The sequence below is a fragment of the Meriones unguiculatus genome, chromosome 19 (assembly GCF_030254825.1).
Source record: "Meriones unguiculatus strain TT.TT164.6M chromosome 19, Bangor_MerUng_6.1, whole genome shotgun sequence".
Classification (NCBI taxonomy): domain Eukaryota; kingdom Metazoa; phylum Chordata; class Mammalia; order Rodentia; family Muridae; genus Meriones; species Meriones unguiculatus.
This window is the reverse complement of record NC_083366.1, coordinates 41,786,121-41,810,613: the sequence shown is the minus strand read 5'-3', so window position 1 is coordinate 41,810,613 and position 24,493 is coordinate 41,786,121. Positions and strand designations below refer to the sequence as shown.

Genomic DNA, 24,493 nt, shown 5'->3' with positions numbered 1-24,493 from the left:
TAGGTCCTCAGGAAAGGCAGCCAGTGCTTTGAACCCCAGCCCCAAGCTTTCTTATTCACCACACCTGATCCTGGTTCAATCTGTATTCAGTCAAATCTTTTTACTTTTCTGCCTGAAACTCTTGGATGGCTTCGCGTGTCACTCGGAGTAAAATGCGGATTTGCTGCACTAGCCTTCAAGGCTCCATACACCTACCAAACCCCAGCACCCACCGACTTGAGCCACTCCCACCCCTGCCACCCTCATATCCCTTCAACCTCACCCTCAACTCAGGTATTCAACAAACTTTTTCTCCTGGAACCCTCATACCCGGATGCTCCCATGACTTGCTTCATCGTGCATTTTTTAAATGTTTGTTTTATTATTATTGTGTATGTGTATGTGATGAGAGGTAGACAGTGTAATACAGCACTCACGTGGAGGTCAAGGACAGCTTTGTGGAGTCCATCCTCGCCTTCCACCTCTATGTGGGCCCTCCTCAGGCCTCCAGGCTTGCATAGCAAGCACCTTACCCACTGAGCACCCCGGCAGCCCTTTCCGTGTTTTTATGCTCTACCCTTACAGAATTAATGAAGGGCTCTAGCACGTCCTCAGCCTCCCCTGCTATCAGCGAAGTGAGGGACACGCACCTCAAAGAGACCGGAGCATGAGACGGCAGCAAGCCAGAATAATCTCTGGGGAAAGTATCGGCCTTTGTAGCCTCTCGGTCATTTGTCTCTCTGTAACATCCCTAGAACACGCTGTCCGATCCAGAGATCCACAGGTCCCCGTCGTTTCCTTCACACATTTGCTGTTCTTTGTCTAAAGGGTATGCGTGTACCAGGCTGCGATAATTGTCTTGTGATGGTCACTGTAACTTTTATGCTTTTCTTTTGTCCACCAACCTTTGTATCCATTGGGATTCTGCCTCCAGCGAAAGAATTCATGTAACAATTAACTGTCACTAGCCTGGTTTTACAAGCCTTGTATCCAGCTATTCAGGAGGCTGAGGCAGGAGATTCTAAAGTTCAAGGCCAGTCTGGGTAACTTAGATGGACACTGTGCTTATTTGAATGTAAAGTGTTCCCCACAGGCCTATGTGTTTGAATGCATGGCCCCAAGCTGACAGAGCTACTTCAGAAGGTTGTGGGGACTACTTTAGGAAGTAGGGCCTCGATGGAGGAGATGTATCATCGGGTGTGGTCCTCAAGGTTTTCTAACATGGCTGCACTTCCTGTCTGCTGCTCTCTGATCCTGTGGACACAGCGTCACTCACACTCCTACACCTTTGCCTCTCTGCCATGATGGAGTACATCTCGGCTTAAACTGTGCCAACACAAACCTACCTTCCTCAAACTACTTCTTGTCAGTATTTGGTCACAACAATGAGAAAAACAACTTGTAGTGGCTGTATCTCAAAATAAAATGTAAAAACCAGGGCTGGAGATACAGCTCAGTGGTAGAGTTTCAGCTTAGTATGCATGAGGCCCTGGGTTCAGTTCCTAGCGCCATTTTGTTACTAATAACTAAATAGTTATAGGTGCATATGTGCAGGGCTTCAACCAATACATGCTTGCTCCACCCTCCTCTTCTCCCTTTTTGCTCAGTCTTAGCTCTGTAAGGAGGTGTGATTTGCACACCCCTAGTATTTAGTTGATGCTTCTCTGGTGTTCTTGAACCTCTGTGTTAGCCAGCTTTCCGTCACTGTTATGAAGACAAAAGGTCTGTTTCGTTCGTAGGTTTTGGAAGTTCCAGGCCATGACCCTCCTCCTTTGTGCCTTTGGTAAAGCAGAACACCATGATAAGAGCAGCATGGCAAAGCAAAATGGCCACCTCACAGCCAGGGAGCAAAAGAAACGCTTGGCTCAACAATGCCCTTTGGAGGTGTCTGAGCTACTTTTCTCATTGCTGTGACGGAATGCCTGACAGATTCATGGAAAAGGGCTTGTGGCTTTAAGGGGTATAATCCATTATGTCCCAGAAGTCATGTCCTCAGGAGCCTGAGATGGCTGGCCAATGTGTCTGCAGTCAGGAGGCAAAAGAAAGTGAATGCTGGCACTCAGCATTCCTCCTTTTCCTCCTTTTATTCAATCTGTAGACCCAGCCTGTAGTTGGGGCGTATCTTCTCTGCTTAGTTGAACCTCTTCTAGGGACTCAAACTGGTGGTCATCCTCCTGCCTCAGCCTCTGCAGTGTTGAGATTACTTGAGTTAGTAAGGTTTTTAACCTCACAAAAATGATAAATATGAAAAGAATATCTTTGTATGTTAATCAAAATATTAAAACGAATAAAACTGGCAATGGGATAGTAATCCCAAATACCAGGACATCACTTACAGGAAGACTAGGGGACCATGTTTCTCCACAGCTACAAACTACCAGTAATCGCAACACTGGAGAGGTTGAGGCAGGAGGATGACCACCAGTTTGAGGCCTGTGAGGGCTACAAATAGAGACTTTGGGTCAGAAATAGAACAAATTTGGGACAGACTTGACCCAGAGCCCTGCCAGGGAAAGGCCAGGTTCCCAGGTGGCTGGGGTCAGGAGCCACTTCCGTCCTCCCCAGGGCCTCGCCTCTGCCGGGCTCCTCCTGTCTGTTCCTCCCTCTCTGCATCTCTGCCCCACCAGGAACCAGCGAGCAGCGTTGTGAGTTCTTTCTAACCACCCTTTCCACCCTCCACCCTGGAGCCTACAGTCAGTTTTCTTGAAAAACTCAGGACTGTTGGCCGACTGAACAGAAGGTGGCGCCAAAACCCCTACCTAAAATACTGTGTTTAGTGAACCTTAAGAGTGATAGTTTCGGGTGTTATTTAGAGCGTTAGGAGTACAGCTCAGGCATAGAGTATATGCTTTGCAGAGTGAGACCATGGGTTTTATCTTTGGCACTTGTGTGTGTGTGTGTGTGTGTGTGTGTGTGTGTGTGTGTGTGTGTGTGTGTATTCATATACACAAGCACAGTCATACATATGCATACATTAATATACATATATAATGGAACTAAAATAAGGCTCCTATCAGTGCTGATATTAATATGTTTTTCAATTTTTATTACAGTTATTTGTATGTGTGTGAATACATATAAACACATAGTCACACATGTACATACATATATATGGAACGGAAATACGGTTTCTATCAGTGCTGATATTAATATTTATAAAAATTTTATTACATTTATTTGTGTGTGTGTATAAACATACACACATAGTCACACACATATGTGCACATATATGTAAAACTGAAATAAGGTTTTATTGGTGCTGATATTAATATATTTTAAATTTTGATTATATTTCATTGTGCATGTGTACGTGAGTGGAAGTCTATACTGAAGTCAGAAAAGGGAATTGGATGCCTGGAGGTGGGGAGTGGTAAGCAGTGGGTGATGGGAACTAAACTCGTGTTCTCTTAAAGAGCCGTACATTTTGATAACCACGGAGTCATCTATCCATCCTGTAATATATCTTTTTGGAGCATAGGGTCTCCTAGAGCCCAGGCTGGCCTTGAACTCACCATGTAACGGAAGATGACCTTGAGCTGTGAGCCCTCCTTCCTCTACCTCCCAAGAGCTTGGGTTATAGACACGCCCCATGTCTGGTTCTCCTCGGTATGTTTTTACTCTGTTCCGGGGCAAGCTTGTGTTTCACATTGTGTTCCGGGTTGAACTTTGCTTCTGATTCTGTTTGATTGGTTTTCCAGTCCACTCCTTGTTACGGTGTGTTTGCTCTTTCTCTTTAAAGCTTGCAAACCAGGCGGGGATCCCTCCAGGAGTCTATAATGTCATACCCTGCTCTAGAGCTAAGGCCAAGGAAGTGGGAGAGGCACTATGTAATGATCCATTGGTGTCCAAAATTTCCTTTACTGGCTCAACGGCAACAGGAAAGGTACGTGCTGCTAGAGTCATACGGGTTTTATTGTAACGCTTTCTATGTACAGTGTATACAACTACTATTTTATGCTTTTATTTTGTTTTATTGGAGATAGTGTCTACATAGCCCTGGCTGTCCAGGAACTTGCTTTGTAGACCAGGGTGGCCTTGAACTCACAGAGATCCATTTGTCTCTGCCTCCCAAGTTCTAGGACTAAAGGAATGTACCACCACACTTGGCCTGTCACGTAATTTTTTAGTTGATATTATGGTTCAAAATTCAAGACAGTGCTGGCATTGTTTACTTTTGGCATTGTTTACCTTTGGCATTATTCACCTTCGGCCTCGCCCCAGCTCCCAGTGTCCCTGAGTCCCTCCTCCCCTTCCGTAAGTAACTGCTTTTAGTTCCCTACTACCTTCCTAGTGGGTTGTTGTTGTTTTGTTTTGTTTTTAATCAAATCTAACAAAACAAGACTCTGTAAAGAATGCATTGTATACATGTGTGAAATTCTCAAAGAATTAATGTGGCCTTGAACTCAGAGATCCACCTGCCTCTGCCTCCCGAGTTCTGGGATTAAGGACGTGTGCCTGGTGTTTTGTAAAGCAGGCTTACCAGCCTTATATGTTAGTTTTCTGCTGCTGCAAAATGCATGAGAAAAATAGCTTAAAGGATGAGGGGATGATTGGAGGGTGTTTCAGCTCCTGGTTTAGGAAGTTTCGGTCCACAGTCGCTCGGCGTCGTTTCTTTTACCCCTGAAACAAAGCATAAGCAACATGGGAGGAGGCATTGGTGGGAAAGAGCCACTCCCCTTACGTGGACAAGAAACAAAGAGAGAGTGAAGAGGGCCAAGACCAGATACATCCTCCAAACTCCAAACTCATTTCCTCATGACCTCCTTCCGGGGCTAGACCCAGCCCCCGGTAAACAGTCTACTCAGCTCTGAACTCCTGATCTAGTCACCTCTCCTCTCATTGGAGTTGCCAGCTGCTGACCAGTCTTTGGACATTTGAGCCCTAGGAGGAAGGGACTTCCTATGCAGGCAGAAACACCCTGGATGTTGATTTCGATGCTCACAGTGTTTTCCTCCTGCCTCACTCCTGCAGATCCTGCTACACCATGCAGCAAATTCTGTGAAGCGTGTCTCCATGGAGCTGGGTGGCCTCGCCCCATTCATTGTCTTTGACAGTGCCAACGTGGACCAAGCTGTTGCAGGGGCGATGGCATCTAAGTTTAGGAACGCTGGGCAGGTGAGTCAGGCAGAATGTGCTGGGATAAGGGTATCTGTTTTGCAAAGACCCTAGCACCACCATGGCCTTGCCTCTCTCCCTGGTTTCTTGGTTTATTCATTCACTCTTTCTATAAGCAAACATTTAGGGAGTATGTTCTCTCAGGCATGAGTTGTCGGAATAGTTGAATAGTTGAAACTTTGGACTAGTTGAATAACCCAAAGAGAAGAAAGAGCTAATCTGTTGCCTTGAAGAGTTTCCAGAATTGCAGATGTCTTTATTTATGAATATGTGTGTGGTGTATGTGTGTGAATGTACATGTGTGTAGGTCCATGACCTGTTGTGACAGGTTTGGAATGTCTGTTTCTTTAAAAACAGAAATATTATAAAAACGTGCTTTCATTTTAATCCCAGGTGTAAGGATGTGGGGCTGCTTCGGATTGTCTGAGGCAGCTGACTATGCTTTGTCCCGTGCTCTGGCAGAAGCATGATTTTGCCAGCTGCAGATAGTTTCTGCAATTGCGTGATGTTTGGAATTCTGGAGACTTTTCAGAGGGCGTTTAAATGCTAGAGCTGTGATAGGAGGTTGGTGGTTGTTAGTCATTTAGGGGTTTCAGTTTCCTAGGAGCCATGGTCAAAGAATAAACAGAAAGACAGAAATTAGATTCAGGGATTTTCCTAATTCCTCTCTCCCCTCTATCCTTGTTTCTCTCCTATCTAGTGTTAAGAGGTGAAACTGGGGGAATGAAGGGCGGGAAAAAGAAGAACCCACAAAGTAGCAAAGACTGGCTATCATGACCCTTTCAAGTATGTGCAGTAGCCAGAGGAGGGTGCCTGCTGTCCTGCACTATCACTCCCCGTGACACTCTCACTCTCCATGCTATTCCCTTGAGCCTGGATCTAGATGGGCCGGCCAAGCCCCACTGATCGTCTTATCCTCCTACTTCCACCAGCACTGGGGCTGCCCGCAGGAACAGCCGCTCCTGGCTTTGTTAGGTGGGTACCAAGGATTTGAACTAAGTCCATACAGTATCTCTTTTACCCACTTAGCCATCTCCGAGGCTCCTGTGTCTTTGAATCACAGGATCCTTCCTCACTTCTTTCTCCTACCTCTTGAATGATCTTTTCATGTATTTTCCTCCCTGGTCCTCTTCCCAGTGATCTCCCCAGTTAGGGAACAACGCTCAACAGCTAAGGCCTGACGCCTTCTGTTGTATAGGAAAGGGGACAGGAAAACGTTGGAAAAACCCAAAAGCTGACACAGATGCAGGGGACACCGACCAGCAGGAGTGCTGTGCCCAAGCTGTGTGCAGTTGTCTCAAAGGACTGAATGAGCCTAGGATTCCTGGCTGTCGGCTCTGGCAGCACCTTCAAGACTTCTGATACAAACCTAGGAACTGCAGCAAAGAGACGGAGTGACTTGGGTCATCCTCCAGGACCTGACACTATGAGTCAAGGGGTCCCTTGTGTTACCCAAGCCACTGCCAGGAACGTGACTGCTTAAGACATATTCTTAGACAACTGGACCTTAAAAGTACAATCAACAAGCACTAAATCATTGACTTTATTTTTCAAAACAAGAGCTACCCTTGTGGCCCAGCAGGCCCTGAACTTGCTATGTAGCACAGGCTGGCCCGTTGAGGGAATATGACCCTCTTGGAGTTAGAAGGTGTGTTTGCATTTCCAGCCCAATGGGTTCTTAAATGCTTCCCTGAGATAAATAATTTCAAAAGGTGACATCTGGGAAGGGAGGCGGTGACACATGCTATTCTATTTATTACTTTTCTTCCTTCTTTTGACTTTTAGTCATTGATTTTCTCCTTTTCGTAGAACCTAAGTAGTTTGTTGTTGTGTGTTTACAGAATTAGAAGTGTTTCTTTAAGCAAACGCAAAGTTTCAGCAGTTCTAGTACAAAACTGTGGCTTTGAACTCTGTTAAGCCAATTTTAAAAAAATGTTTAAGATGCAATTATACATATACTTTTACTAGGAAAACAGTAAGAAAAATTTATCAATGATAAGTACATTTCCTACAGTATGATTCTATTTTGTCACTTTAAAATGTAAAGTCTAACCAGACAGGAAACAAATAAAAGTCTTAATAGTTAAACCTGATATGGAAGATGGTCTTTTCAAAAGGATTTTCATTTTTTATTCACAAATATGTTTACTCACAGATATTCAACCAACAAATTCTTTCTAAAGTTGCACATTTCTGAGCTTTCAAATTTTTTGTTTTATGAGTGTGAATTTTTTCCTGTATGCAGACACAATGTGCATGCCCAGTGCTTCTGAGTTATCTTTCTAGACCCTTCCTAATTTTATATTTGTTTTATTTTTTGACTGCTTTTTGTTTTTGTTTTTGTTTTGGCAGTGCTGTAAATAGAACCCATGGCCTATATAGGCAAGCAATCTATCACAGAATTCTATTTTCAGTTCTTTTTTTTAAATTTTTAAAATTTTTATTTTTTGTATTAATTACAGTTTATTCATTTTGTATCCCAGCTGTAGCCCCCTCCCTCATTCCTTCCTAATCCCCTCCCTTCCTCTCCTCTCATGCCCCTCTCCAAGTCCACTGATAGGGGAGGTCCTCCCCCCCTTCCATCTGACCCTAGCTTATCAGGTCTCAACAGGAGTGGCTGCATTGTCCTCCTCTGTAGCCTGGCAAGGCTGCTCCCCCAACTCAGGGGGAGGTGATCAAAGAGCCAGCCATTGAGTTCATATCAGAGACAGTCCCTGTTCCCCTTATTAGGGAACCTACTTGGTTCCACTGAGATTTTTTGGATCTGTTGCTCTCCTTGTGGAGTTCCTGTCCCCTTCAGATCTTACTATCTCCCCCTTCTTTCCTATTATTCCCTGGACTCTGCCCAAAGTTTGGTTATGAGTCTCAGCATATGCTTTGAAACACTGCTGAGTAGAGTCTTTCAGAGGCCCTCTGTGGTAGGCTCCTGTCCTCTTTCCTGTTTTCTTCTTCCAATATCCATCCCGTTTGTCTTTCTGAGTGAGGATTGATCATATACCCAGGGTCCTCCTTCTTGCTTAGCTTCTTTAGCCATACAGGTTTTAATATGTTTATCCTATATTATATGTCTATTATCTACTTATAAGTGAGTATATACCATGTGTGGCTTTCTGCTTCTGGGATACCTCACTCAGGATGATCCCACCATTTGCATACAAATTTCATGATTTCCTTGTTTTTAATTGCTGAGTAGTATTCCATTGTGTAAATGTATCACAATTTCTATACCCATTCCTCCCTTGACGGGCATCTGGGTTGTTTCCAGGTTCTGGCTATTACGAATAAAGCTGCTATGAACATGGATGAGCAAATGTCCATGTTGTATACTTGAGTACTTGAGCATATTTTCGATATATGCCTTGGAGTGGTATAGCTGGTTCTTGAGGAAGCACTATTACTAATTGAGAAAGCGCCAGATTTATTTCCAAAGTACTTGTACAAGTTTACGTTCTCACCAGCGATGGAGGAGGGTTCCCCTTTCTCTTCAACCTCTCCAGCATGTGTTGTCACTTGAGTTTTTGATCTTAGCATTTTGATGGGTGTAAGGTGAAATCTCAGGGTTGTTTTGATTTCCATTTCCCTGATGACTAAAGACATTGAGCATTTCATTGTTCCTCTGCCATTCTATATTCCTTTACAGAGAATTCTGTTTATCTCTGTACCCCATTTTTTAATTGGATTACTTGATTTGTTGCTTTTTAACTTCTTTAGTTCTTTATATATTCTGGATATTAGCCTTCTGTCAGATACAGAGTTGGCAAAGATCCTTTCCCAGTCTGTAGGCTGTCGTTTTGTTCTGACAACAGTGTCCTTTGCTTTACAGAAGCTTTTCAGTTTCATCAGGTCCCATTTATTGATTGTTGCTCTTAGAGCCTGTGCTGTTGGTGTTCTGTTCAGGAAATTGTCTCCTGTGCCAATGAGTTGAAGGCTCTTCCCCACTTTTTCTTCTAACCAATTTAGTGTGTCTGGTTTTATGTTGAGGACTTTGAAACACTTGGACTTTAGTTTTGTGCAGGGTGCTAAGTATGGATCTATTTTCATTTTTCTACATGTAGACATCCAGTTAGACCAGCACCATTTGTTGAAGATGCTGTCTTTTTTTCATTATATGGTTTTTTTCATTATATGGCTTTTTTGTCAAAAATCAAGTATCCGTAGGTGTATGGGTTTATTTCTGGGTCGTCTATTCGATTCCATTGATCTACCATTTTGTTTCTATGCCAGTACCATGCAGTGTTTATTACTATTGCTCTGTAGTACAGCTTGAGGTCAGGGATGGAGATACCTCCAGACCATCAGTTGTTGTACAGGATCGTTTTGGCAGTTCTGGATTTTTTCCATATGAAGTTAAGAGTTTTTCTTTCAAGGTCTGTAAAGATTTGTGTTGGTATTTTGATGGGAATTGCATTGAATCTGTACATTGCTTTTAGCAGGATGGCCATTTTCAATATGTTAATCCTACCAATCTATGAGCATGGGAGATCTATCTTCTGATGTCTTCTTCAATTTCTTTCTATAGAGACTTGAAGTTTTTTCCAACAGGTCTTTCACTTGCTTGGTTAGAGTCACCCCAAGGTACTTTATGTTATTAGTGGCTATTGTGAAGGGTGTAGTTTCCCTAATTTCTTGCTCAGCCTTTTGTCTTTGGTATACAGGAGGGCTTCTGATTTTTTTTTTTTTTGAGTTAATTTTGTATCCAGCCATTTTGCTGAAAGTGTTTATCAGCTGAAGGAGTTATCTGGTTGAATTTTATGGGTTGCTCATGTATACTATCATATCCTCTGCAAATAGTGACACTTAGACTTCTTCCTTTCCAATTTGTGTCTCCTTGATCTCCTTTAGTTGTCTTATTACTCTAACTAGGACTTAAGTACTATGTTGAAGAGCTATGGAGAGAGTGGGCAGCCTTGCTTTGTCCCTGATTTCAGTGGGATTGATTTAAGTTTCTCTCTGTTTAGTTTGGTGTTGGCTATAGGCTTGCTGTATATTGACTTTATTATGTCTAGGTATGTGTCTTGTATTTCTGATTGTAATGCCAGGTTTACAGGACCCTCTGAGACCACTAGGAGACAACTCGATGCAATACCAAGAGAGCTTCATTACGAGAGCAATTGAACTCGGGACCCAAGTCTCACTGACACAGTGGTAGAGAAGTGGACTTCAAGCTCTGAGTGAGCAGGATTTTTAAAGGGAAAGTCTGTGAGCATGGGGTTTCCATGGCAGCAAGCAGGGAGGTACATGTGACAGCAAGTGGGGGCGGGGAGCATGTCTTCATGTTACAAGATTAGGTAAAAGTTAGAGGGGAGAGGTGACCTTTTCTGAGGCACTTAATCACAATTGCTAAGGCATATAATTACAATGGGTAAAGCATATAATCACCATGGCTATTTTTCTAAACTATATCTGAAACACTGGGGAGAATTTTCCCACCCGATTCTCAACCAGTTCCCATTGATTATTGCCAGGGAGATTGTCTCTATTTTTATGAAGCATTTATTTTGTATTATTTCCTGGAGGCTGTTGCTAGGAGAGTTAACTTTGTTTTCTGCCAAGTGTACATTCTGTGATATTTCCTGGTACCTGAATTCAGCTCCCAGTCAAGATGGCTCTTTATTTCAAAATGGAGTTATACTCAGGCTAACTTAAACTCTTCATGATCTCTCCAGGACTTTAAACATGAATGGGTGTTGGATTTTGTCAAATGCTTTTTCAGCATGTAAGGAGACGAACATGTGGTTTTTCTTCTTCAATTTGTTTATATGGTGGATTACATTGATGGATTTCCTTATATTGAACCACCCCTACATGCCTGGGATGAAGCCTACTTGTTCATGGTGGATGATATCTTTTATGTGTTCTTGGATTTTGTTTGCAAGTATTTTATTATTTTTGCATCAATGTTCATAAGAGAGATAAGTCTGAAGTTCTCTTTTGGGGGGGGGTCTTTGTGTTGTTTTGGTATCAAGGTGACTGTGGCTTCATAGAATGACTTTGGTAATGTTCCTTCTGTTTCTATTTTGTGGAATAGTTTGAAGAAAATTGGAGTTAGCTCTTCTTTGGTGGTCTGGTAGAATTCTGCACTGAAACCATCTGGCCCTGGGCTTTTTTTTTTTTTTTTCTTTTTTTTTTTGGAAAGGAGACTGTTGATGACTGCTTCTATTTCCTTGGGGGATATAGGACTACTCAGTCTTACCTGATCCTGATTTAATTTTGGTAAATGGAATCTATCAAGAAAATTAAATTGTCCATTTCATTTAGATTTTCAATTTTTGTGGCATATAGGCATTTGTAGTAAGACCTAATGATTGTTTGGATTTCCTCAGTGTCTGTTGTCATGTCCCCCTTTTCATTTCTGATTTTGCTGATTTGGATAGTTTCTCTCTGCCTTTTAGTTAGTTTGGCTAAGAGTTTGTCTATCTTGTTGATTTTCTCAAAGAAACAGCTCCTGGTTTCATTGATTCTTTGAATAGTTTTATTTTATTCTAATTTATTGATTTCAACCCTGAGTTTGATTATTTCCAGCCATCTACCCCTCTTGGGTGTGTCTGCTTCTTTTTTTTTTTTCCCTACGGCTTTCATGTGGGCCATTAAGTTGCTTTTATGAGATGTTTCAAATTTCTTCTTGAAGGCACTTAGTGCTATGAACTTTCCCCTTAGCACTGCTTTCATTGTGTCCCATTAATCTGAGTATGTTGTGCCTTCACTTTCATTGAACTGTAGGAAATCTTTAATTTCTTTCTTTATTTATTATCTAACCCAGCTGTCATTGAGTATCGAGTTGTTCAGTTTCCACGTGTGTGTAGGCTTTTTACTATTTCTGTTGTTGCTGATGTCCAGCTTTAGTCCATGGTGATCAGATAGGATACAAGGGATTATTTCAATTTTCTAGTATCTGCTGAGGCTTGCTATATGGTCTGTTTTGGAGAAGGTTCCATGAGGTGCTGAAAAGAAGGCATACTCTTTTGAATTTGGGTGAAAAGTTCTGTAAACATCTATTAGGTCCATTTGATTTAGGACCTCTCTGTAAGTGCCTTTATTTCCCTATTTAGCTTCTGTCTAGATGATCTGTCCCTTGATGAGAGTTGAAGTCTCCCATTATTAAAGTGTTGGGATCAATGCATGATTTCAACTTTAAAAATGTTTCATTTATATGTAGGAGCTCTTGTATTTGGAGCATAGATATTCAGAATTGTGACGTCCTCCTGGTGGATATTTCCTTTGATGAGAATGAAGTGTCCCTCCTCATCTTTTTTTGATTAATTTTGGTTGAAAGTATATTTAAATAGATATTAGGATAGCTACCCCAGCTTGTTTTCTGGGTCCATTTGCTCGAAAAACATTTTTTTTCCAGCCCTTTACTCTGAGGTAGTGTTTATCTTTGTGGCAGAGGTGTGTTTCTGGATGCAGCAGAATGTTGGATCCTGTTTCTGTAACCATTCTGTTAGTCTGTGAGACTAATTATTGGAGAGTTGAGTCCATTGATGTTGATAGATAATAGTGACCAATGAATGTCAGTTTCTTTTATTGTGGAGTTGGTGGTATTACTGTGTTTCATTGCTTGTTTTCTTTTACTTTTTTGTTGTGAAGTTATCTATATACTATATTTTCTTGGGTGTAGTTATTTTCATCGGATTGGAGTTTTCCTTCTAGTATCTTCTAGGGCAGGGTTGCTGTTTTAAGTTTTTGTTTTGTTTTGTTTTGTTGGGGTTTTTTAAGATTTATTTATTATTTATACAACATTCTGCCTGCACACCAGATCTTACTATAGATGGTTATGAGCCACCATGTGGTTGCTGGGAATTGAACTCAGGACCTTTGGAAGAACAGTGAGTGTTCTTAACCTCTGAGCCATCACTCCAGCCCTGTTTTAAGTTTTTGATATTGTGTAAGTTTAGTTTTGTCATGGAATATTTTGTTTTCTCCATCTATGTTGATTGAAAGCTTTGCTGGGTAAAGTAGTCTGGGTTGGCATCTGTGGTCCCTTAAAGTCTGCATGACATCTGCCCAGGCCCTTCTGACTTTCATAGTTTCTGTTGAGAAGTCTGGTGTGATTCTGATAGGTCTACTTTTATATGTTACTTGGCCTTTTTCCCTTGCTGTTTTGTTCTGTAGATTTAGTGTTTTGACTATGATGTGACGTGAGGAGTTTCTTTTCTGGTCTAGTTTATTTGGAGTTCTGTTGGCCTCTTGTATGTATATGGACATCTCTTTCTTTAAGTTGGGAAAATTTTTTTCTATGATTTTCTTGAAAATATTTTCTGGACCTTGGAGCCTGGAATCTTCCTTTTCATTCATTCCTATTCTTAGGTTTTGTCTTTTCATGGCATCCTTGATTTCTTGGATGTTTTGTGTTTGGAATTTTTCTGATTTTACTTTCTTTGAGAGTATCAATTTCTGCAAGTGTATCTTCAGCATCTGAGATTCTCTCTTCCATCTTTTGTATTCTATTGACAATGCTTACCGGGTTCCTGATCTTTTCTCTAAGTTCTCCAGCTCTAGGATTTTCTCTGTTTGTGTTTTCTTTATTGATTCTAATTCTGTTTTCATGCCTTGTACCATTTCCTTCATCTGTTTGAATGTGGATTCCTGTCTTTCTATGATGGCTTCTATTTTTTTTTTTTGTTTGTTTCCTCTCTATATGCCACTAATTGTGCCTCTACTTGTGCCTCTATTTGTTTGACTGTATTTGCCTGTATTTCTTTGAGAGCTTTGTTCATTTGCTCTTTATTTGCCTCCATTTATGTGGCTATTTCTTTGAGAGCTTTGTTCATTTCCTCTTTATGTGCCTCTAATAACTGGATGGCATACTTTAAATTTTAATTATATGCATAAGTGTGTATCCATGTGTATCCAGAAGAGGGCATTGGATCCTATAATACAGGTAGTTGTGAACTGGCCAATATGGGTGCTGAGACTCAAACTTAGGTCCTCTGTAAGAGCAATAACTGCTGAGCCATCTCTCTGGCCTCCCCAGAAAGGCCTTTGTATTTATTTTTGGTGTTGTGCTTGCATTTATATCTGTCTGTATGAGGGTGTTGGATCCACCGGAACTGGAGTAACAGACAATTGTGAGCTGTTACGTGGGTACTGGGAAATGAACCCAGGACCTTCGGAAGAGCGGCCAGTGCTCTTAACTGCTGAGTCATCTGTCCAGCCCCTTGTGTCCATTTCTGAAACCACAGATTCAGCGAAACCCTGGAACTGGAGGGTATGCTTTATCGTCTGACCTTATTCCTTCCAGCCTTTGCTCTCTGCTAATAGGGCTGCATCCCTGCTCCTCAGAAACATTACAGCCTTTTTTGCTTCTACCACGTTCGCTTTACAGCCACATCGGATGGCTGGTTTTCTAGTTGCTTGGGTTTTGCCTCAAAGCCATTTATTCTATTTATGTGTTTAGCTCTAGGTGTGTGGTAGCTGTGGAAGATCTGAAACGTTGCGTCCACTCAGTGCATTTATCCCTGGGGCCACGCTCACCTGGGAGCAACACAGAAGGCTGGACCCATGCAAACCCTCTCGGGAAGATTTGTCTCACACTGTTGGATCAGCCGCTCCTGAAGAGCTAACCGTGGATTTGTTTTGCTTTCTGTCTAGACTTGCGTTTGCTCGAACAGATTCCTGGTACAGCGGGGTATCCATGATTCCTTTGTGAAGAAGTTTGCAGAAGCGATGAAGAAAAGCCTGCGTGTGGGTAACGGATTCGAGGAGGGGACAACTCAAGGGCCGTTAATTAATGAGAAAGCGGTAGAAAAGGTGAGTTGGTCTTATAGTTGGCCTTAAGGAAATTTTGTGATGGCAGGCTCAAAGGCTTAGTTAAATAAGTGAATTTTTGTAAGCTCCCCAGCGAGGCTACTTCACAAACAATGGGAAAACACAAACTAGTTAAAAAAAAAAAAAAGAAAATAGTGTATTCCTACCAATGTGTATGTACTTCCTAGCTCCACCTGAGGACTTGAGACAGGTCTTTAGGTCTTCTGCCTCCCTACATTTCTGTTTCTAGTGGTGATAGCTTTTCCCCTTGCTGTCCTTCCAGAAGAGTTCTAACTGGAAGTCCCCAGAAGATGCACACAGAGGTAAAGGAGTCCTGCAGGTTAGGGATGGCCAAGAGAAGCTCCTTTTAGGAATGAATTGTTTGTTGACATCACAGTCTGGGGAGCTGGCAGGATGCGATATCTCTTTGACACACTGTTGTCTTTAGCCTCATTTTTTCTTAGGTTTATTTACTTAGCGTGTCTGAGTGTGAGTATGGGGGAGGAGGGCACACGTGTGCCACAGCACAGGTATAGAGACCAAAGGACAACGTGCTAGAGTCCTTCTCCCCCCACCAGGTAGGTCCCAGGGACAGAACTAGAACTCAGGTTCTCAGGATTGGCAGCAAGCACATCGTCCTACTGGCCCATTTCACTAGCCCTGGTTTTAGCTCGATTCAATTTGTTTTTCATTAAAGTTAAGGGTGTCATCTTGGCATTTTCATACATATATATCATTATACTTTGTTCTTAGCCTCTCCTTGACTCCCTTCCTTGAAGTTCCCTGTACAGCTAGGGAGACAAAGGCAAGCAGATCTCTGTGAGTTCAAGGCCAGGCTGGTCTAAAAATCGAGTCCAGGACAGCCACGGCTACACAAAGAAACCATGTCTCAAAAACAAACAAACAAACAAACAAAAACAATGGTTTTTCAAGAGGTGCTTCTCTCCCTCCCACCATGTGGGTCCCAGGAATTGAATCTTGATTGCCAGGCTTGTATGCTGAGCCACCTTGCCAGCCTGTTTTCTAAGGAAAGAGAGAAACAACTCCGTTTTTCCTGTTTAACGTTTTAAGAGGTTGTGCAGTTTGGAGAATGTCCTCATCCGGCTTTCTCTGGTGCCCTTCTTCTCATCTCACAGGTGGAGAAGCATGTGAATGATGCAGTCGCCAAAGGAGCCACGGTTGTGGTGGGCGGGAAGCGACACCAAAGTGGAGGAAATTTCTTTGAGCCCACCCTGCTCAGCAATGTCAGCGTGGACATGCTGTGCATCACGGAGGAGACCTTTGGCCCCCTGGCTCCAGTTGTCAAGTACGTTCTACGAGTCGTGGAAGGAAGGAGAAGATTAGAAAGGGAACACTTATTGAAGAGAGGTTCCTGTGCTCTCTCAAAGGCTGGTGGGCGGGCTGAGCGTCCATGGTCAGAGTCGCACCGCGTCGGCTGAACAGCAACGTTGGGTTGATGATATTTTGGGTTTGATCTGAGGGTTTGGATATTCAGATATCCATATGTGGGTCAGCCCTGGGTGTTGCTTCTTGAGAGCTGTCCACCTTAGATTTTGAGACAGGGTCTCTCCCTGGAACCTGGGGCTCCCCAGTTAGAGTGGGCTGGTTAGCTAGCAATTCCAGGCATCCTTGTGTGCCTGTGTCCCCAGACCTGGGATCATAAGCACAGATCACCACAACTGGGTTTTGAAATGGGTTCTGGGGGTCGAACTCGGCACTTTCACCAATAGAGCCAGATCTCTCCCTAGTCCTGGCCCCAGGTGTGGTGTCTGTATTGAGTCTTTGTTGGGGTGGGGGTGTTGTTATTGTTGTTTGGGGGTTTTGGTGGGTGTTTGTCTGTTTGAGACAAGGCTTCCTTCTGTAACCCCTTGGATCCTCAGCCTTCTTGCTTTAGCCTCCCTGTAGTCATATACCATACCCAATTTCAAGCACAAAATTCATCCAACTTTTATTTAGTTTCTTGCTGCCTTTAAGCTTACTTCCCTCCCACCCCCAATTCCTAAGGCTATTTTCCTAATGCCCTCGAGGGCTCTATCCCAGCAGTCTGTAGGAAATGAATTATGATCTCACCTTTTATCCCACCTTAACGAGTAAATAACCGCTTCCCTGGATAATTCTCAGGTCAGTGCTCTGAAAATATTCCTTTAGCTACTTGGATCCAGAGCCTAGAAGGGCTCAGGAGAGGGTGTCCAATCTACTGGGACTGGAGTGAACAGCTGTGAGCCACCATGTGGGTGCCAGGAATTGAACCCAGGTCCTCTGCGAGAGCCACAAGTGCTCTTAACCAATGAACCAACACTCCGGCACCTAGGAGTCCTTTTCCTCAAGGATTGTGTTTGGCAGTGTCTCTGCCTCATTGGTCTGCTTTTCCTTTTTCTTAGAAAAGGTGGGCCACATGGATCTACTGTCTCTTTAGAAGTCTGCATTTATACTCCACGCATGCATTCTCCCCTTGGATCCCTTTGCAGCTCTGATCTCCTTCTTGTCATTCTTTAGGAAATTAGTCGGGAGGAAATGGAGCTGGTTTTCTTTGTTCTTCCCCTTACACCTGTTTGCTTATGACCTACTTTAACTCTGGCAGGTTTGATAAAGAGGAAGAGGCCGTTGCCATTGCAAACGCAGCTGATGTTGGATTGGCAGGTAGGCGGTGTCTGTCATCACCTCGAGTAAATGCCGGGCTCTGCCTTTTGAGCATTACTCTTGGGATCTTGTTGGTTTTCTTTCGGTTTGGAGACAACATCTCACTAAGTAACCCCGGGTTGCCTGAAACTTTCTATCTAGACCAAACTGGCCTTGAACTCACTGAGAGCTACCAGCATGCACCACCTTGCCTAGCAAACTGTTGAGTTTTTAAGACGCAGACTTAAACGGTGTGTATGCTTTGTTTCTTTACAAATGGCAAGAGTGACCTTGTGCAAAGCCTTCCTTTCTCCTGTGTCCCCTGACACACAAATAGAGCTTTCCAGCTAAAGCTGAGAGTGGGAGACAAGGGGGGCGGGATGCAGATTGTTCTAGGTGGGAGTCACATGCAGTCTCCCAGCTACTAAGCATAATGGTCAGTACTTTTTTGTCCCATTTGCCTGGTTTCCTGAAGAATCCCCAGACAGTGAGAGATAGGAAGGTATGTGTGTGAGGGGAAGGGGGTGTGGGTGTGCATCCTAATGCTCGTGAGTTGGTCTAGATCACTAGGTGGCTGCTGTTCTTGCAGTTTGGAGATAATACTGAGAAAATGTACATATCGGCCCTGGGTGTAAAGGTAGAACTGTGGGATACGGAGGTTTAATATATAACTTCTCAGCCTTTTGGCTGAAATCAAGTGTAGGGACACACATAAGATACAGTTCTTCGCAAAGAAACCCTGTCTCAAAAACCAGAAGAAAAAAAGATACAGCTGTAGCACTCTCAAGACTGCCTTGTGGGTATAATGCAACCTGCTTTTAAAAAGAGGAAGGTAAGTATGCTGTGGAGTTGAGTATGTGATGTCACGTACTCAGCTGTCATAATGCTGGAGCAACTTGTGGCCCAAGGCTTCTCAAGTTCAAGATCAATGCTTATTCCTTCATTTTTCAGTGGTGCAATGTGGAGAAGGCCATGCCATGCCTTAATCCTAAGTGATAAGATGCTGACTGCAGAGATTGAAGTCTAGGCAGAGAGGACCAAGCAGGTTCAGGTGCAGCATGGTAAAGATGAGATGAGCCTGAACAGGAGTTGGAGACAGTGGCTCTCAAGCGTAGTCAGAAGCAAGCTGAAAATGCTGACCAAAGCCACACTTTGGGGCAGGGTTGATTTGCCACTGAGAAAAGTGGCCTTGTTTTATAGACTGCAAAGCTTGCACAAACATGTTATCCAGATAGCTAAAGGAGGATGTTTGCAAGAGCAGAAAAGCACAAAAGCTCATGGTTACAAAGTCCCGATGGGAGAGAAACAGAAGCCCAACCAACAGGATGCCCAAGGTCCTTAGGGGGAAAACCTGGACAAAACCCAGCCTGAGGCTTTACCTGCAAGGAGGAGAACCCCAGGCCCATGTGACCTGGCACCCTCAGAGGCAGGCACGTGCAACTGTCACAAGAGTTCCTCATGCTGTGTTCGTCCTTCTTGTTCCTCTGCTTAGGTTACTTTTATTCTCAAGACCCAGCCCAGATCTGGAGAGTGGCGGAGCAGCTGGAGGTGGGCATGGTCGGCGTGAACGAGGGACTGATCTCTTCAGTGGAGTGTCCTTTTGGTGGGGTGAAGCAGTCTGGCCTTGGGCGAGAAGGGTCCAAGTATGGCATTGATGAGTATCTAGAGATCAAGTATGTGTGTTATGGAGGCTTGTAGGAGGTTTTCCACTTCTTTAAGAAATAAAACTACCTAGATCTCTAGGGACAGGACATGCATTTTTTAAAAATGAACAAGTAGCTTATCAGAATTATGAATTTTTAAAAAAAAATTCAGCCAGTCCTCATCATTTTAGATGTAAATCCTAACCCTTTCCTTATCTAACTAGGGACCAATGAATGCCATATACCTGTGGTTGTGGGCCCCAGCCAGGACTGGGACCCCAGCACAACCCCACTGCCTCAGGACAAGGTACAGTGTGAGGGTGCACGTGTCCTCTGACCCCTCACAAAGTAGTCACTGTGTGGGCACTGGGTCCCCAGGCCGAATGGGACCGCCCAACTTGGACCCAGAGTGCAGGAAAGGAAATGCTGGGGTGATGAACCAGCTGGATAAGGAGAAAGGGCACATCCCTGCCTCTTCGGCATCTCTCAGCTTGATGATGAACCGCTGCCTGTTGGGGGGAGGGGCTGAGGAGGGTGGCAAAGGCTTTGGTTTCCTAAGACTTCTTTCTAAACCACACAGCCTTGCCTGTGCTATGTGGAATGGGGGAGATGTTTCTCCTTGTTTCTAGGCTACTTTTTAAATTGTTGGGGACAGGGCTTGGTTTTGTTTCATCTTGGTTTGGTTTGGCATTGTGAGACAGGGTCTTGCTAAGTAGGTTGCCAAGGCTGGCTTCAGACTGAGTTCTCCTGTTTCAGCCTCCAAAGTTCTGGGGTGACAGGTGTGTTCCACCACAGCTGGGTAAATGGACGTCTCCGCTGCCCTAAACTCACCGCTCATGCTTCATTTTGTTTCTCTTCGAAAAATCAACCCAAGCTGGGGACAAAATCTGCAGAGTCGGTTTGGCAGGGCAGAAAGCATGGCTTGTATTTCTTTTTCTGCTGGGTGTTGAACCCCATGGCCTGTGCATACTAGCCTGTGTTCTATCGCTGAACTGTCCCAGACTTTTTTATTTTGTTTCTTTTTGTTTGTTTGTTTTTTGTTTCTTTTAATTTAATTCTTGAGACAGAGTCTTGGTAAGTTACCCTGGCTGGCCTTGAGCTTTTTTAATTGTCTTGCCTCAGTATGCTAAGTGGAAGGCATGACTCTCAGCTGCTTAAAGGACCTTGTGAGCTTCGTAAAATGAAGAAACTGCAGCTTAAGTACAGGGACCTTTTAGAGTATGAACAGTCACACCCTGCCCCACCCTGAGCTCGGAAGGTGGCTTTGTGGAGAGAGGAAAGCAGGTGCCTACCGTTCACCTGCCTAAGTTTGAACCAGCTTTTCTGTCCCTGGGTATGGCTGCTGCTAAGCTTCCAGAAGAGCAAATACACTTTCACCACTCTGTGGGTGCTCTGCCTGTGAGAAGTCAACACTGATGGCAGAACTAGTCCCAGTGCTTCCTAAACATTGCTCTAGCCACTGGGAGCTTCCAATGCGGGATTCATGGTTTTTAACATCCCCGAGCACAAGAAGAGAGCAGAAATCTTCCTCCCGCACAACTCAGCACGTTCATGGTCTGTTTGCAGCTGATTTCTAACAAATTTTCTAATTAAACTTAATCTATGAATGTGGGTGTTTTGCCTACATATGTCTGTGCACCACATGCATGCTGGTGCCCTCAGAGGCCAGAAGAGGGCATCAGATCGCCTAGAACCGGGGAAAGTTGTCCGCCTCTGTGTGGGCGTGCTGGTAGGTGAACCCTGGTCCTCTGGAGGTGAGCAGACACTGCTCTTAACTGCCGAGCCATCTTGCCGGCCCCAGCATTTCTAATTCCTCGATATTTGTGCCCATCTTTTTTTCAATTAAGAATACAAATGCCCTGCTGTTATTTTGTAGGAGATAGACGTAATACTGTGATATGAAGTCATTTCAAATACGCTTTAAACAGGGTGAGCCAGTGGGTGCCTGGACGTTGTGGCAAATTTGAACTTGTGTGTGCATATTTGACTCGATGGGTATATCACTGCCCCAGACATTTGTTACAATAAATATAATCAATTTTTGTATTTAAAATGATGGGAGTGGATATCAGTGGTTAAGTGTATTCTTAGCTGCTGGAGGCTATGTGACTAATCATCACCAAAAAGAAATTAACGTGGAAGAACATCTTAGAAAAATGGTTTTGGGTTATAGGGAGACAATGAGTTTGGGTTTTGATATTTAAAAACAGGCTCTCCCGTTGGTCTTAAATTCCTGGGCTCAAATGGTCCCCCTGCCTTAGTTTCCCAAATAGCTGTGACTGGAGGCATCTTGTCACCAAATCAGCTAAGAGTAGTTTATCCTTCATTTAGGGGTTTTTGAGTTTGGGTCTCATGTAGTCCAGGTTCACCTTGAAACTCTCCTGCCCCGACTTCCTGTGCTGGAATCATGCATGCATACTACCATTCCCAGCCGAGCAGGGTTAGATGAACCTTTGTTATCGTTCCGTAAGATGTGTGATTGGTGGAATTTTCGAAGATGTCTATACAGACATGTAAGGACAAGGGCTGAAGAAGCACAACGTGAGAGCCAAATCTGACCTGCCACCTTAACTCATGTGCTTAAGATAGCTGGGCGGTGGTGGTACACTCCTTTGATCCCAGCACTTGGGAGGCAGAGGCCAGCTTGGTCTACAGAGCAAGTTGGGGAGTTAGTGGTCTCCCATGTTATAAGGCACCATTTCATTCTATTAAACCCCTGTGAAAAGGCACATCTTATAGGCATTTGTTACCAGGAGTTCTTGGCTGTAATTATCAAACAGCCTGATAATCCTGTCTCCTTGAAAAGCACTTTTCCCCAGGTGGTGGGGCTCACTGGAAGTGCCAAAGCTCATCCGTCCATCGGAGGGGCCTCTAAACATGACCCCCCCCCTTCCCATTACAAGTGCTTACCTCTTTCTGCAACTTGGTTCTTCAGGACTCCGTGAGTAAAGATCAGACGCACAATGTAAACAAGCCTGTTTTGTGATGCTTTGACCTTCAAATTGGGTCCCATGGGTTTTCCTCTCTGAAGGCTGGATCCCAGTGTTTTAATTACCCATGTGCAGCTATTTAAAAAACAGGATTTTACTTGAATACTGTGATTGTTTCGTGGCATACTAAGAGTTGGTGAGAAATATTTTGTTCTGTAAACATGTATATGTCGATTCATTTTTCTACTGTTTGACATTGGTCAACAGAGTTGAATCTCATTAATAAATGTTGGACTAAACAAGATTTCTGGGTTAAAGTTTGTGGCTGTGTTGTTTTTGCCTACTTTGTTGTCATTTGAGTTTTAACTGGATGGTCTTAGACCAACATGGATGCAAAATTGACCTGTCCCAGGTCAGCGCATACCTTGAGCCGAGAGCTAGCACACCCAGTGTTTGAGCTTTGGGTGTTTGCTTGTCTGGGCTGTGCGGCTGTCTTCTAACACACACTCCACTGTCAGCCACTTTTTCCAGTCTTTTATTTTACAGAGAAGTATGAGAAAGGCATTTTCTGAGTCCCCGGTATCCAGATATGATCCTGGGATATGAATTTTAACACTTGTCTGAGTGCAATTTCTGTTGCTATTAACACAATACTACCACAGCTTGGGCAAGTTATTGTTTTGGCTTGTGGCTCTGGTACACGGTCAAGGGATCCCTAGGCAGTATAGGGAAACAGTCTTAAGACCTAACCAAACTGGCCTTTACAGCAGACCCGATACTAAGACACTGAATTAATCCATTGAATTCGTGGGTGGTTGCATCCGTGAAGGCAAAGCCCTAGTCAGCTCTCCGAAGGTCCGATATGACCCCACCTCCTGGGCCTAAAGATGGCCCTCTCCGTGTTTCCCCAGTGGGCCCATGTGCCCCTGGGAACCCTCTGTGGAGACTAGTCACCTTATGACACCAGTAAAACTGGATTAGGACCCACCATGTCGGCTCCATTTTGAGCCACTCTTGACAGGGCTCATCTCTTTCTATACATTCTAGAATTTGGCGGGTCAGGAGTTTCAACGTATATTTGGTCACAGGGTACCTGTGGCCGGGCAACCGTCTTCCCTCAAGTTGGGACTTGGAATGTCAACATGAGCTTCCCTTCCCCACCCCCCCAACGCCCAGTGAGTCCATTTAAGGAGCAACAGCAGCGGGAACTCCAGGCAGAGCCTTGACCAGCGTTGAGCAGAGACCAGGTCAAGGGCGAGCTCCCAGGCCTCAAGGCTCAGAGTTCCCCTCGGGTCCCCGCTGGACATGGAGGCAGAAGGATGGTACTGCTTCACAAGTCATCAAGACAGGGTTGGCTGTGGGCTTCGCGCACCCCCTCAGTGTCGGGCCGGCAGCCTTAGTTCATAGAGTGAGCTTCCCCGCAGAGCGCGCAGGGAACCGCCCCTGAGTGGCAACTCCCAGAGGCACAGACACCCACCATGCCCAGCTTTGAGGATACTACGCGCACCTAGTAGGGCTTTCTCTCCAGGACGCCACAACAGAGAGGACCCTGGGTGAACCCCAAGGCTGCTCAGAGGGCCTCCTCCGACCCCTGGCTTGCCGATGAGTTCAGGAAGATTGAGTTGATCAGGGTGACGTTCATCCGAAGGACGGAGGCCAAGCCAAAGCCCAAGGAACCCGAGAGCAGCCAGACACTGCCAAGTCCATACCAGGGGCAGTTTCTTTCACAGGCCGGGTGGTCTACCCATCTCTGCTCCCCGGGGAGTCACTTCAGCCATGGGAAAGCAGAACGCAGGAGAGCTGGAAGCCTCTTCCTCTAAGAAAAAACGAAGTGTGTTCTGGGGCAAGGGAGGAAGCCGACCTGAAGAAGAAAAAAAAGGGGGGGAGGGGAAGGGGGAAGAGGGAGGGGGCAGGCGAACACAGACATAGTTATAAACCTTTGCGAAACGTTTTCAAACTTATTTTCGTTTTCATAAGGAAAAAAAAAAACTGTGTTCGGCAGCTTTCTGTCGCTGGTACAGTACCTGATAAGCTTACAAGAAGGAAGGGTCTATCTGACTCACCGGTGTACACGGCTGCTGTGGGCCCCTTAGCTCTGGGACCGTGGCCAGACTGAGCACCAACCGCGCAGGGCAGAGGAAAACGGTTCCCAAGGCGGGTGGAGGGGCGGAGCGAGGGGGTCACGCACCCGGTGAGGTCACTTCCGTCCACCCGGGCCCCACCTCTTAAACCTTCCAGCGCCTTCCAGCAGTTGTAGGGTCTGGGGAGTCAAGCCCTCCCACGCGGTAAGCCTTCCAAACAGCGGCCGAAGGTCGTTATTGTTGAGACGATAACATATTTGGTTCATTTACGTTCTGGAAACCCAACAAAATACAGAACCCTTGCAAGACAGTGATGATCAAGGAGACTTTAGTTCATATGCCTAACGAGTAGCGGTCTGGGTCTCAGAACCGGACCTCC

At 44.4% G+C, this 24,493-nt stretch overlaps 1 protein-coding gene and 1 long non-coding RNA gene across 3 annotated transcripts in view; one reads left to right on the top strand and one right to left on the bottom strand.

Annotated features, from left to right (window-relative positions):
* The window catches only part of Aldh5a1 (aldehyde dehydrogenase 5 family member A1), a 37,531-nt gene extending 15,194 nt beyond the window's left edge, over positions 1–22,337 (top strand). For both annotated transcript variants that reach the window (XM_060372883.1, XM_021641396.2), the window contains 6 exons: positions 3,719–3,862; positions 4,951–5,094; positions 14,686–14,844; positions 15,978–16,147; positions 17,423–17,481; positions 18,953–22,337. In XM_060372883.1, the coding sequence (XP_060228866.1) occupies positions 3,719–3,862; positions 4,951–5,094; positions 14,686–14,844; positions 15,978–16,147; positions 17,423–17,481; positions 18,953–19,158 (882 nt within the window). In that variant the 3' untranslated portion in view covers positions 19,159–22,337. The remainder of the gene's footprint in view (positions 1–3,718; positions 3,863–4,950; positions 5,095–14,685; positions 14,845–15,977; positions 16,148–17,422; positions 17,482–18,952) is intronic.
* Positions 22,338–22,545: 208 nt separating this feature from the next.
* LOC132649244 (uncharacterized) lies at positions 22,546–24,196 on the bottom strand. The gene is made up of 2 exons (XR_009587678.1): positions 24,097–24,196; positions 22,546–23,894 (listed from the first exon to the last, which is right to left on the bottom strand). It is a non-coding gene; the product is annotated as an uncharacterized LOC132649244 (long non-coding RNA).
* Positions 24,197–24,493: the final 297 nt, after the last annotated feature.